Source organism: Cucurbita moschata, unplaced genomic scaffold, assembly GCF_002738365.1.
Source record: "Cucurbita moschata cultivar Rifu unplaced genomic scaffold, Cmos_1.0 Cmo_Scf00012, whole genome shotgun sequence".
Classification (NCBI taxonomy): domain Eukaryota; kingdom Viridiplantae; phylum Streptophyta; class Magnoliopsida; order Cucurbitales; family Cucurbitaceae; genus Cucurbita; species Cucurbita moschata.
The window spans coordinates 1241554-1255205 of NW_019268528.1; the positions used below are offsets into that span (position 1 = coordinate 1241554).

Sequence of the window (13652 nt, forward strand, 5' to 3'; positions counted from 1 at the left end):
TTTTTTTTTTTTTTTTTTTTAGTTTCTAGTGGGATGAATCCTAGGAAATCCCTAAGAAACATGTGAGTAAGAACAAAACATGTTAGAATGGATTGTTGTTTTCACTCTAAGTGACAAATAGGTAACGTGATTGTGTCGTATAAGAAAGCTGGAGCAATGAGCCATTATGTATGCATGTGTGTAACAGCTCAAGCCTACCACTAGCCGATATTGTTCTCTATGGGCTTTTTCTCAAAGTTTTCAAACATGTCTATTAGGGAGAGGATTACACACCCTTATAAGAAATGTTTCGTTTCCCTCTTTAATCGATGTGGGATCTCACCGTATGTGTATATATATATATATATATAAAACAAAGAAGAATAGTTGTAAAGAGAATGTAATTTCTTAGATATTCTCCCTCAAAATAAAACTCTAAATAAAATAATGAAAGGCTGACCAAAGTTTGAATATAATATAAATTGGGTTTGGTTAGCAACCTTTATAGTTTCTTTTTGAACCGTCCACCCCTTTTTCTTACTTTTTGTCTAAATTATGGAACTCAACAAGCCAATGGAAAACCTTACTAGTTAGGCTTCAAAAAAGTCAAATCTAAAAAAAAAACAAAACAAAACCCTAGTATGAATGTCTCTAACTCGTATTTCGGACTAAGATTCGATATATAATTGACTTGATATCTCGTTTTTACATCACTTGTGAGATCCTGCATAAGTTAGAGAGGGGAACATGGTATTTTTTATTAGCGCGTGGAAACCTCTCTCTAGTAGACACGTTTTAAAATCATGAGGTTGATGAAGATATGCAATGAGCCAAAATGGACCATATCTACTAGCCGGTAGGCTTGGACTATTACATCACTTGTAACTTAGACACGTTATTGAATGTTCTAAGCTGTGTTTGGGAATAAAACTTGTCTCTACGAATCAACATTGACTTTGTTCTTTCTCACATGCTTCTTAAAAAAATATCATGTAAATTTTTTGTATGCTCAATTATCTAAAAAATAATTTGATTTATTAGATATTAATATGAATTTTATTTCTAATAGAGTTATAAATTTTTCATTTTCGAGTAGGTCAAGAACTATTTAACACAAAATTGAAAGTTTTAAGCCAGATTTATTTAAATTCATGGATCTACCAGATACAAAATTAAAAGTTTAACGATTTATTTGATAATTATAAAAGTTTAGGGACAAAAAATCATGCAAACGTAAAAATTTAGAGACTAAACGTGTAATATATCTAAAATTTAAATAGGTTATAATATGGTCAAAGATGAACAAGAAATGGTCTCATAGAATTTGTAAATTCAACGAGTGTTGGTGATGATGGATCCCAACACCATTTGTTGGTTTTAATATTATTCAACCTTAAAATGAGCCCTTCGTTGACAAACTTTTCTTTCATTTAATTTAATATTTATAAACTTATATTCAACTCTTTCTACAGTTATTACAATTAGGTTTGACCTTTTTTGTGGGTTTGTAAAAAAAAAAAAAAAGGTTAAATAAGTTTCAAAATTTTACCGATCGCTAATAGGTTCCTCCTCAGTTATCAATTTTATCATGCTAACGACATGGAAAAACCAAGATATAACAAGGATTTTTAATTTAAGTTTTCCATACATGACTCGGACCCGAAATTGTGAAGAGTATCCCCAAACATCCTACACTATTATGGTAACTGCCCAAGCCCATCATTAGGAGGTATTGTCCTCTTTGGGCTTTCTTTTTCGGACTTCTCCTCAAAGTTTTTAAAACGTGTCTACTAGAGAGGGATTTTTACTAGGAGTGTACATGGTCTGGGTTGGGTCGGGTTGGGAGATTTTTTTTGACCCAACCCAAAAGTTCGGGTTGGTTGGATTGGTGACCCAACTCAACCCGAAACTTTTCACAACCCAACTCTCTATTTTCGGGTTGGGTTCGGGTTGGGTCGTCAATTTTTAAAATTTTTTTTTATTTATCTGCCATTTATAATTATTCGGATACAAATCTAGATAAAATATATTAATTATTGACAAAAAAAAAATGGTAATTTAACATTATTATAATTTTTTTTGGTTAGAGTACCAAAAAAAAATACAAAGATCATCAAATTAAATAAACAATAAAATTCATATGGTATATAACAAAAATAAAAAATATATAAAAATATTTTAATTGAAATATTCTTTACCTCCTAAACCGTTAAAGAAAAATAAAAATAACAGTATAAATCATAATTAATAAACTTTTTGTTATATAATAAACAATATATTTTTAAAAATAATAAAATAATATAAATAAAATAATAAAACACAGAATTTAAAAATTCGACCTAAATATCCTTGCTAAATATTCTTGAACACCACCTCAGTACCACTTTGGCCATGAACCCAAAACCAAACCAATTTAGTTCGGGTTCAGAAAAATGAACCCAACCCTACCTGAAATGTTGATCCAACCCAACCCAACCCTTATAGTTCGGGTTGGGTTGGTCCGGGTTGTTGGGTTGTCGGGTTGAATTTACACCCCTAGTTTTCACACTCTAATAAAAAATGTTCTGTTCCCCTCTCCAACACATCTCCAACAGATGTGGGATCTCGCAATCTACCCCTTCGAAATCTAGAGATTTCTACACTCTTATAAATAATGTTTAGTTCTCCTCTCCAACCGATGTGGAATCTCACAATTCACCTCCTTTCGATGTGGGATCTCAGCTACCACTTGTTCCTCTCTCCAATCGACGTAGGATCTCACAATCCACTTCCTTTAAGGCCCAGTGTCCTCGCAGACACTAGTTCCTCTCTCTGATCGATGTGGGATCTCAGCTCGTACTCGTTCCTCTCTCCAATCGACATGGAATCTTACAATATATCACCTGATCACCCTAATGTTGCACCTTGCACAAAAGCTATTAGAAAGTTGCAAACAAAGAAAGAGGGAAAGCAAAAAGGCTTTTCATTAATCATAGGGATCATCAACCAATACAATGATCACAACAACTGTTACAAATATTCACACCTTAACAAATCACTCAATCCACTCCAAAAAAATGGGAAACAAAAAGAAGAACTGCAAAAGAGAAGAAAGAAGATCAACAACAAACTAATAAACAACTCAACTCATCAATTCAAACCACAAACCACAAACCAAGGAATGAACTTTCCTATAATATCAAAATTATTGGTATTGGTAAGAGTTAAAATAATCCTAAACCATCCTTTATATTCTTCATATCTTTCGAGAAAACAAGCTATTGGAACTGTACAGTTTTCTCAATTCTAACCTTGCTCGGTCGAAGTCGACGTCGCCCTCGTCTCTCCCTGGATGTAACACAACCCTTCGTCAATATCAAAACGACACGGTACAAAGAACGAGCATATAATCTTTTAAAATCATTTTGGGATGGTAAAACTCACTTACTTCTTAATGGTTGGCTTCTTTGAACCATATCACCAGGCCATCCATCAACTTCTTAACCCGATTTTTCGGAGTTCTCGTAAAAGGGAAGCGATCTCTCGAACAAACTGAAGCCCCTCCTCTCCCCTTATGAGTGAATTGATCGTATGCTCAAGAATGTTCTTGTCGGCTTCGAGCACTTCCATCCTTTTGTTAAGCTTCGACACCTCGATTCTTAGAAACGCGAAATCTTCCCTTTCGGTATTCGACGACGAATTCCTATCACTACGATCGAGTTCGTTACTTTCTTTATCAAATGGAGGATTTGCAAGTGAGGGAAGACAATCGTCATTGTCATTGTCATCGTCATCGTCTTTGGCATGATCTTCCCCATTTTCGAGTTTAAGATCATCTGTCCCAAGATATTCACCATTGCTAAGATCCATCTTGACCCCATTGATTGAAAACAAATGGATCATATTCTCCAACTTCTGAAGGCATTGCAAGATGTTTATCTTTTCGTCCTCGAACTCTGACAATAAATTGTTAAACGTACCGCCTTCGCTTCCAACTTTCTCGTGGATATCGGGTTTACCTACAACCAGATTTCCATAACCAATTGTTCCGAGCTGATTCGACTCTAAATGAACGACCCCGATATCTCTTTCCTTCACAGACATCTCGATTAGATTATCTATTGTATATGCATTAGGAAAATTAATCCGAAAAAATTCGAGTTCGGCTTCGAGATCTTGTATCTCCTTGTCCTTCTCTGTAATGAGATCATTCGCCTTCTGTAAGGCATCATCATCATACTCACTTTGTTCTTCCATCATCCTTAAACACTGCAATGCCTCCATGTGAAGATTAGCCTTCTCCTCTTGTAGTCTAGTAATCATAGCCATGGCTTGATTTGCAGCAATTGCAGATGCATTTCTTTCTTCCTCCAATTCCTTGTATAATGAAATCATAAGCTTCTTATCATACTCGACCTGTCGTTTCAACCGATCAACCACGTTTTCGCCTTCGATTTCACTCACAATGCTTCCATCTAGAGAGTCTAAGCTCGACTCGTTTCTTTCAAGTGATATCCTTTTTTGTGGTATCTGCATCCCAACGATGTTTGAGACATCATCCCCATTTATGGACAACCTTGGACTCATTTCCCGTGATTGGTCGGTCGTCCGATTAAACGAGAGTTGTGTCATGAGAAGCTTCAGATCGTCGCTAACTTTTGACGAATCCTTCTCAATCCATTGTTCCGAAAGCTTACCAGACAATTGTCTTCCTGCTCTAGCACCTACAGCTATCTTATAAGCATCACCAAGCTCCAATGTATTGGGTGCCATCTGAGCAGTGTCACTCGAAACAGGTTGAGTTTCGGTATCTTCTTCAGACGTTGCTTTCGTTGGCGATATTTCCGCTTTCTCCGTTCCCCTGCTTTTCGTTTCGTGTTCTTCACTTCTAGTAACATCTACAATGATCAAAAACACATACATTAGTGATAATCACAAAGAACTTCATCTGGTTGCATTGGCCTAAAATCAACGAGACGGATTGGATGCAGCCTATACTCGTATTCGTAATCTTTGCATAATATGCATTACATAATATATCATCAATTTGCATCAGTGATATTGCCTAGTTATCCCGAGTCCATGCGAGTTCATGAAGCAAGCGAAATTCTAGAACTAGAACTAAGAGGGTAAAGAACTCACAGCTTTCTTCTACAGCTTCAACAGAAGTTACTATTGTGTTTGAAGAAGGAACCATATTGTCAAGGGAAAGGAGATCATTTGGTGAAGAGAAACCGTCATTAGCTTCGACGTGCTTTGGAGTCGATTCATCCAAACCGTGCCCGATCGAGACACCACGTTCTACACGAGGCAGTGCAGCGTCGCCTAATAAGACCAATGGTTCAGGTGCCAAAGCTGGCTCGACTAACGTCGTCGAGGTTAAATTACTAGCCAGAGAACTGAAGTTAGCCTCCATATTATCATCTTGAAGGGCGAGATCATCCTTAGAATTGGCTGTTTCAACCACCAAAGTGCCTCCATTTCCATCAGATTCTGTGTCTGAAGTAATATTCAGCTCTTTGTATTGAACATGAGGTAAAGGATTGCTTGGAGGCCCTTGGATATCTACCTTACAAGGAACAATCGAACTCGACAAAGGAACATCGAGATCCTCGGCCTTCAATCCGCTCGATCTGGTCTGGATTGACGTTTGAACAAACCCTCTTGGGACATATGACTCCTCACAACACGACCCTTGGACATCTACTTTACAAGGAACAATAGAACTCGACAAGGGAACATTGAGATCCTCAACCTTCAATCCGCTCGATCTGGTCTGTATTAACGTTTGAACAAACCCTCTTGGGATGTACGACTCCTCACAACACGAACAATGTTTTTGATCCCCAAGCGAAGGGTCACTGTCAATACCAAAATGAGGATCCTCCCCCAGCTTACCAACCAATAATCTGTAAGTCTCAGAATTCAACTTATTGATCGTTGCAAATGAAAAGAGGCAGTTTTCACACATTTCATGAACATTCACAAGCTTGTTATGAGCGTGACAAAGAACCAAAGATGAAACCTCCAACTTATGTTTGCCACAAATCAATGTCCAAAGGTAACCCTTTTTCTCAGAGCCGAAAACATGATCGAGTCTCGAACATAGCAAGCACGGGATGCGCAGTTTCCATAACCGAGCACATTTTGTGATAAAGAATGAGAATATGGAGTGCAAAAACAGCATACAAATCAGTAGGCATTCAGAAACAGCGGATAACAAATAAGTTCTAAGACTTCCTCCAGTACAAGCTTCAACAGATAAAGTTCCCATTACAGCCAATGTCCCAACAAAACCAAGCTCATAGGATAAATTAATCCTCCAAAGTTGTCCAAAATGAAACTCAATCAAGCATCAACTGTGGGAAAACACAGAATTGTTAACAAAAAGTGCATAAAAAGAGAGAAAAACACCAAGATTATGAAGAAAACAACCCTCCTCTCATAAACACATTGAATCAGAGGCAGATTGGTCAAAAGTTCAAAGAATTAGAAGAACCAACCAAATGGAAAAGCTATTAAATCCTGATATGAGATCAACCAATGGAGTCAACCCAATTCATAAATTCACAAATCATTCAACTCATACAGAAATTTCAGCCCAAACCGACTTCAGATTAGAGATAATCCGATCAAAAAGCAGCATAAAACAAATTATGAAACGAAAATTCAACAGATCAATAAGCAGAGCCAAAATCAAGAAAGAAACGCATCAAAACAGAACAAAAAAACTCAACGATCAGAACCCCCATGAGCATAGCAGAATCATGAACAATAACAATAGAATCAGATTGAGAGAACGAAAATTACCGATAAAAATTTCAAGAAATTGAGAGATGCAAAGATGATGGGGATCCCAATAGAGAGAAGAAAGTAAAGAACAAAACCCAGAAACAGTTTATTTGTATAATCTGATTAAAAACAAAAGGCCCACCAAAAAGGTTGAACAATCCAACCAATCGGGGACGCAATAATTTACATTTTATTTTTGGGATTAAGAAAATGGAAGAGAGGGAAGGGGAAAGAAGTTGGAAATGGAAATGCACGCCGACCAGCCCAAAAAGTCGGCTGCAGATTAAAAGGGGAAAACCAAAAAAAACGACGTCGATGGACCAAAACTTAATCCCACAGAGAAATGAAAAAGAAAAAGAAAAAGAAAAATACATTTTAAAATTTCTAGGAAGAACAGCAGAGAGAATCGTTGAAATTTTAGCCGCAGTTATTTCACCGTTTTCTTTTCTTCTCTCTGTTCTTCAATCTTCCCTCTCCCTTTCCTCTCCATCAGTTTTTTACTCCTCTTCTTTTCTATCTTCTAAATATTTGTAATTTTGCAATTTCGCCCTTATTATTATTATTATTTTTTATGATTTCATATATATATAATTTCTTTGTTTAGTTTCGTCTCGTTCTTCTTGTGAAACGAATACAAATGTCCACAATAGTATGATATTGTCAACTTTGTTTATAAATCCATGATCATTTTCTAAATTATCCGATGTGGGACTTTCATCGTCCAACAGAAATCTCTAATTGACAGATGCGTTTTAAAATCTTAAGATTGACAATGATATGTAACGGGCAAAAGCGGACAATATCTACTAGTGATAAACTTGAACTGTTATATCTTCTCACAATAAAGCTAGACGGTTTTCTCAAGAAAAATCTCATAAATCTATGGATAATAACATTTTACGTAAATTTATTCCTTACTCTCGTGTTGAATTAAAAAAAAATGTCTTATTCGATTATATATATTTTAATAAATTGAATTATATTTTAGTGGTGCAATTATGTTAAACTAAAAAATAAAAAATATAATATAATATAATAGGTGACGTTGACGTCACCGTCCAATGAGCGTAAAGGTTTAGTTGTAAAGAGAATAGGGATTTGTTTGGGTTAGAAGTTGCAGCCAATGAGAACGTCGGTGGGAATTAGTAAAGTGAAAAGCGGGTAAGTTAAGAATTGGAATTCAAACGTGGGCAGTCGTGGCCGCCCAGTCCCCTGGCTGCCCTAATGAGTTGACCGTTGAAAATGACTTTTTAAATCTTTTATTTAATGCCTCAATAATATAATTCCTTTTACAGATTTTATCATTTTTTTTGTTTAATTAATTAAGAAATGCTATTTCACAAATAACAAAATAAATAAATTGGTCTAAACTTATCATATTTTATTTTTTTTATTAATAAATTAAGATTAAATATTATATATAAAGATTATATATCGTCGTACATTCCAATTTTTGAACGTATAAATTAGCCTTATCCTACCTAAAATAAAGATGTCCTAAGGAGATTGGTTGATCGGAAAGTTTGAGTAAAAATAAGACATTCCATAAAAATCTTTTAGATACTCCCGTAGGTGGTCCTAACGTCCATGAAGATGTGGATCAGTTAGGGCAACTGCCCTTTTAAGGTTTTAAGTACGAGAGCTCTAACTTGAAGAGCTCTATCGAATCACGTCAAAAAATACATAAATAGTGTAGTTTTTTAAATGTCGGGAGATGAGTAGGGTGCGAGAAAGAGGCCCTAAGGCTAGGAAAGTCAACTCGGGCGTCAAGAGTTAGAGCTAAAAAGGTCTATAAAGTAGGCTATTCTTGTTTGGCATACGACCCTACCCATAAGCTTAAAGAGCTTCAATAATTAGGTAATGCTTTGCACATCTTTTCCTTCGATGAAACATATGACCTATTATAAAAGAGGAGGATGTAAGAGGTGGAATTGGAGGCTTAATGTTGGAAAAGAAAGCTTGGATGAATCGTTATAGGAACATTTAAGTGACACGTGCCGAGCCTATGGGACATGGGACACGTGTCATCGTACGTAAATCAATTCTTTTAACTAAGCAAAAAATGGAGTCATTTACTTAGTTAGCCTTAGCTGAAGTTACTAATTTATACTCGGTGCTAGTCGTAAACTATCTCTTGCAATCCAAATCAATCTATGTGGACCCACAACATAGGCTAGGCATAACATACTGTCTCCCAAATTCGGTCGAGAAAATTTCTAAAAAAAAACTCAAAACATTTTCTTTAAAATAAGATCTAAATTTCACAAACAAGTATATTTTCTTTTATTTATTTATTTTCATTATAATTTAGACTATTACAAGATCGCTTTCATATACTCTCGGTTGATTCATGTACCCGCTCTCATATATACTCACTCGTCAAGGAAAATAAGTAAACCAGTTGACCGCCAAAACCCCTAAGAAAAACACCGGTGAAATAAAGGAAATACAAGGCAGAACCCGAGCCTGACCTCCGAGCTTCGAGTGTTCATCCATAGCTACACTCGTCCCCATCATGAATGCAAACACCATAAACCACAGAGACAGCCCTGTTAAGAATGTCACCCATTTTCTCGGGTAAGTGAACCCGGCATCGACCCCGAACAACCCCGTAAAGAACGTAACGAACATGGATGCCGCCGCAAACCCAAAAGATAAAGCATCAAATGTCATATATAATCTAAATTGTTTTGCCCTTCGTAGTGTCGCTATACCGTTGTTGTTGTATCCGCCGGGAACCTGAAACGCAGCGCTGAAGGTTACCGTGGCGATAATCGTCGCCACGACAAGATTGGCGTCCGACACTTGGCTCCATATATGGGATTTCTTCTGTTGTGTACTGGGTTTGTCAATGTTGGCTCCACTGGTTTCTTGTTCTGTGACAATTGGTTTTGGTTCGCCTGCTTCAAGCAACAAATTGGCTCTGGGTTTCCTGGCTAGCACTTGTTGCATGCCTCGTACAGCTCCATTGAACTCCAAGCGTGCTACGCTGAAAGACTGCATGCATGTTTTAGAGAAAGGGTTAGGAATGAGAAACAAACGTGGAATTAAAAAGTACCATCTTCATAACGTTTAAATAGAATATAAGTTATCAACCGTAATGGTTCGAGCTCACAAGTTATCAATTGTCATGGTCCAAGTCCACTGGAGTCTCTTTGGCTTTTCCATCTATAGCTTCCCCTCAAGGTTTTTAAAACGTATCGGTTGGGTTTTTGGGCTTTCCCTTTAGAGCTTCCCGTCAAGGTTTTTAAAACGCGTCTGATAGAGAGAAGTTTCCACACCCTTATAAAGGAGGTTTCCTTTTCCTCCTTAACCGATGTTAGATCTCACAATCCACCCCATTCAGGCCCAGCGACCTTTCTGGCACTTGTTCCTATCTTCAATTAATGTGGGACCTCACAAAATCTACTCATTTCCGGACTCATCCGGTCTACAATTGATGTGGGACCTCCACCAAGTCCACCCCTAAGGACTTGTTTCTTTCTCTAATTAATGTGGGACCCCACCAAATCCACTCCTTCCTAGACTGATTACTTTCTCCAATTATTGTGGGACCCCCACCAAATCCACCCGGCCTAGCGTTCTTATTGGCACATTGCCTTATGTCCACCTTCCTTCAGGACTCAGCCTCCTCACTAGCACATCGTTCCGTGTCTGGCTCTAATACCATTTGTAACAATCCAAACGTGATACTATTTGTAATAGCCCAAACACGGCAGTCGGAGATATTGTCCTCTTTAGGGTTTTCTTTTCGGACTTCTTCTCAATATTTCTAAAGTACGTCGGTTAGGGAGAGGTTTTCACACCCTTATAAAGGTGTCTCGTTCTCTTCTACAATAGCGATGTGAGATCTCACACTTATACAACAAAATATATTTCACAAATTTCTTTATATCTTAAATCAAATTTCATAATAGAAAGGAAAAAAAAAAATCTTCTTTACCTTGGGACGGGTTCAAACATGAATTTAAATCGTACCTTTTGATACCAACTAAAGTTGAGACTGGATCGAACAATGTCATTGGTAGTGAAACCAGCCTTGTTCATAATCTTCTTATGAACTCTCGGATGGGAAGCCAACATCATAAGTGTAACAAAGTCACCAGAAATGGCAGCAACATGCAAGGGTGTGTTGCCATCAATGTCCTGTTGGTTCACAAGGTTCCGAAAGCTTGCCAAATCCAACATCTTTCGAACCGCGTAGGCCTGTCGGTTGGCGACAGCGAAATGAAGAGCTGTTCTGTCCCTCGAATCCGATAGCTCGCAGCTGTCAGGACAGAGCTTCGCGAAGGTTTTGAGGACGGCAACGCGGCCTTCTTTACCTGCTAAGTGCAGGGCCGACACGCCATTGTTGTCTTTTGTGTAAGCTAAGGATGGTTCGTGTTTTAGTATTAGTTCCACCACTTCCTCGGACCCGAGGTTGGCCGCATAGTGAAGAGGCAGCCATCCGTGACTGTCTGGTTCTATTAGAATGTTAGGGAACTTGTTCAATAGCTCTTGAATAAGATCTGTAAATGTGAAAAAGGGTAAGAAGAAATGATTCAATTCGATTCGATTATCTTATTTTGATTTTTTTGAACTAAAAGAACCATGAATCGGGATCCTAATGCTTTTCGGAGTTTCCCTCAAAGTTTTAAAACGTGTCTGCTGGGGAAACCTTTCCACAATGTTTATCAATGTAGAATTGTGGGATCTCACAATCCATCCCTTCAGGACCGAGCGTCTTCACTGACACTGGTTCATTTCTCCGATCGATGTAGGACTCCCACCAAATTCATCCTCCTTCAGGGACGGACCCCCACCAAATCCACCCCCTTTCAGGGCCTAACGTCCTTACTGGCACACTGCCTCGTGTCTACCCCTTCAGGGAACAGCCTCCTCACTGGCACATCGCTTGGTGTCTTCGGGGAACAACCTCTTTGCTGGCACATCGCTAGCGTCTGGTTCTGATACCATTGTAACAACCCAAGCTCACTGCTGACAGATATTGTGATTTCCCTTTCAGACTTTCCCTTTAAAACTTGTCGGTTCGGGAAAAGTTTTCACACCAGTTCTTCTCTCCAATTAACATGGGACTGGAATCTCATAGAGTAGTGTTTTTCTAATTTTCAAATTTAAAATTTGAAATTCATGAGTGAAAACAATGTTTTAAAGCAAAAAGAAAAAGCAAATATAAAATACCTTTTCGACCCCGATCTAGTTTATATGTGATTTTTCTTTCGCAATAAGGCAGCTCCATCAGTTTTGGGAGGAACTGGTTCACATACAAGACTGGAAGAGCCAAATACACTCGAAATGGTGCCTCAATTAAATTCCGTGTATAACCTGTCAATCTCTAAATTTTTATAAGTATCTAATAAATTTGAGCACCGTTATAAACTGCCGCAGTTCTTTTAATAGTTTTCAAATTATATAACGTGAAATAAATTTATAATCTAATAATAATAATATACGTCAACAATTATGCTAAAAAAAATTATTTAAAAGTTTCATTTTAAAAAAAAATTGAGTACTTTTAGGTTTAAATTAAAAAAAAATATATATTTTTTGAATATTTGAAAAATAAATAAAATAAAATCTTACGTTTAAGAGTGCGAATGATAATGGCATGAAGCACATTGGCGCCGTCTCTTCCGCCGCACAAGCAATTCGAATTCACGTTCAGAATCTCCGACACGATCTCCAAGTCATCCTTCTCCGCCGCCAGAAACAGCGGTGAATCTCCCGCTTTATTGGCGTACGCCGCCAGTTCCGGACAATTCTTCACCAGAAGCATCGCAACCCCACGGTGGCCGTTCCTTACGGCGTCGTGAAGCACCGTATCCTTCTCCAAATTCACCTTTGTCACCAACTTCATATTCCGATCATCCGCCTCCAGATCACCACCACCACCACCACCACCACCACTCCGCTCCTTCATCACACACTCAATCAGATGCTCAGCTACTTGCAAGCTCCCGAGCCTCGCCGCCAGATGCAGCGCCGTGTCGTCTTTTGAGTTGGTAGCGTATAGCATGGATGGCTGCCGCCGTGTGATTTCCTCAGCTATGTTCTTGTGGTTGAAGGCCGCGGCGAGGTGGAGGACGGTGTTGTTATGGACCGTCGTCTGGTGGAGAAAAGAAGGAACGACATCGATTAGAGAGACGAACTCCGTGTAATCTCCCGAGGTTACACAATCATACAAATTCGAATCCATGGATTCAGAGACAGAAAGTTAATGATTTTTGGGAATCCATTGGCAATTTGGAGTTTCTCTCTTATAATAACTTTAATTTTGGACCAATGGGTTTCCTCCAAAGTTCCAAAGTTTGAATAATTGTCTTGTTTTTTTGTTTTTTTAGTCAAAGTATGTCGGATTCCGACATTATAAATTTGATTGAAAGGTTAAGAGTTCCGATCATTATTCGGTTTGTTGTTTGAATGACCAGTGAATAAGAAATTTCTTTGACAAAAAAGTCGTTGAAATAAAACCATGCTTTACACTCATTTACGAGTAATTTCGTAGGCAAGTTTTTCAAGGAGTTATTAAACCCGACACTGTACTAATCCAAAAAATAATAGATACAAGACTCTAATAGATACAAGCAATATAGGTAGTTTTTGCATAAGATAAGGGATCGAACATATGAGTAGATGCCACCTGATGTAATAACAACGTATAGCTTCATCCCTAGGTTATACTACACTGTATCTTACGGGCTAATACCATCATTTGACTCTCGTAGTTTCCTCAACTGATACTAGGGTACTACTCTAGTGTGGACCAATGTGTCTAGATTGGTTCGTATTTATAGGTTATCTTAATACAGAGGTATCGTATACAAGTCCAACAATCATAAAATGTACGGTTAAGGTAATCGATTAGGCATAAGAAGCATAAACAAGTAAATTCCATTATCTCA

At 37.8% G+C, this 13652-nt stretch overlaps 1 protein-coding gene and 1 pseudogene across 2 annotated transcripts; both read right to left on the bottom strand.

Moving 5' to 3' along the window:
* Nucleotides 1-2920: 2920 nt before the first annotated feature.
* Nucleotides 2921-7075, bottom strand: LOC111450545 (myosin-binding protein 1-like). Of its 2 annotated transcripts, none has more exons than XM_023090736.1 (4): nucleotides 6769-7075; nucleotides 5101-6317; nucleotides 3406-4856; nucleotides 2921-3303 (listed from the first exon to the last, which is right to left on the bottom strand). In XM_023090736.1, the coding sequence occupies exons 2-3, from the start codon at nucleotides 6230-6232 to the stop codon at nucleotides 3451-3453; spliced, it is 2538 nt and encodes an 845-aa protein (XP_022946504.1). In that variant the 5' UTR covers nucleotides 6233-6317; nucleotides 6769-7075; the 3' UTR covers nucleotides 2921-3303; nucleotides 3406-3450. The 2 variants fall into 2 exon arrangements, with proteins under 2 accessions (XP_022946504.1, XP_022946503.1); XM_023090735.1 differs by having other exon boundaries at nucleotides 2921-3306; nucleotides 3407-4856; nucleotides 6769-7074.
* Nucleotides 7076-9085: 2010 nt separating this feature from the next.
* Nucleotides 9086-12986, bottom strand: LOC111450614 (annotated as a pseudogene).
* Between the last annotated feature and the right edge of the window lie 666 nt (nucleotides 12987-13652).

Coding starts and splice junctions, on each gene's coding strand:
- LOC111450545 (XM_023090736.1), bottom strand. CDS start 6,232: ATGGGAACTTTATCTGTTGAAGCTTGTACTGGAGGAAGTCTTAGAACT. Junction 4,857..5,100: donor TGAAGCTGTAGAAGAAAGCT/GTGAGTTCTTTA, acceptor TGATCATTGTAG/ATGTTACTAGAAGTGAAGAA.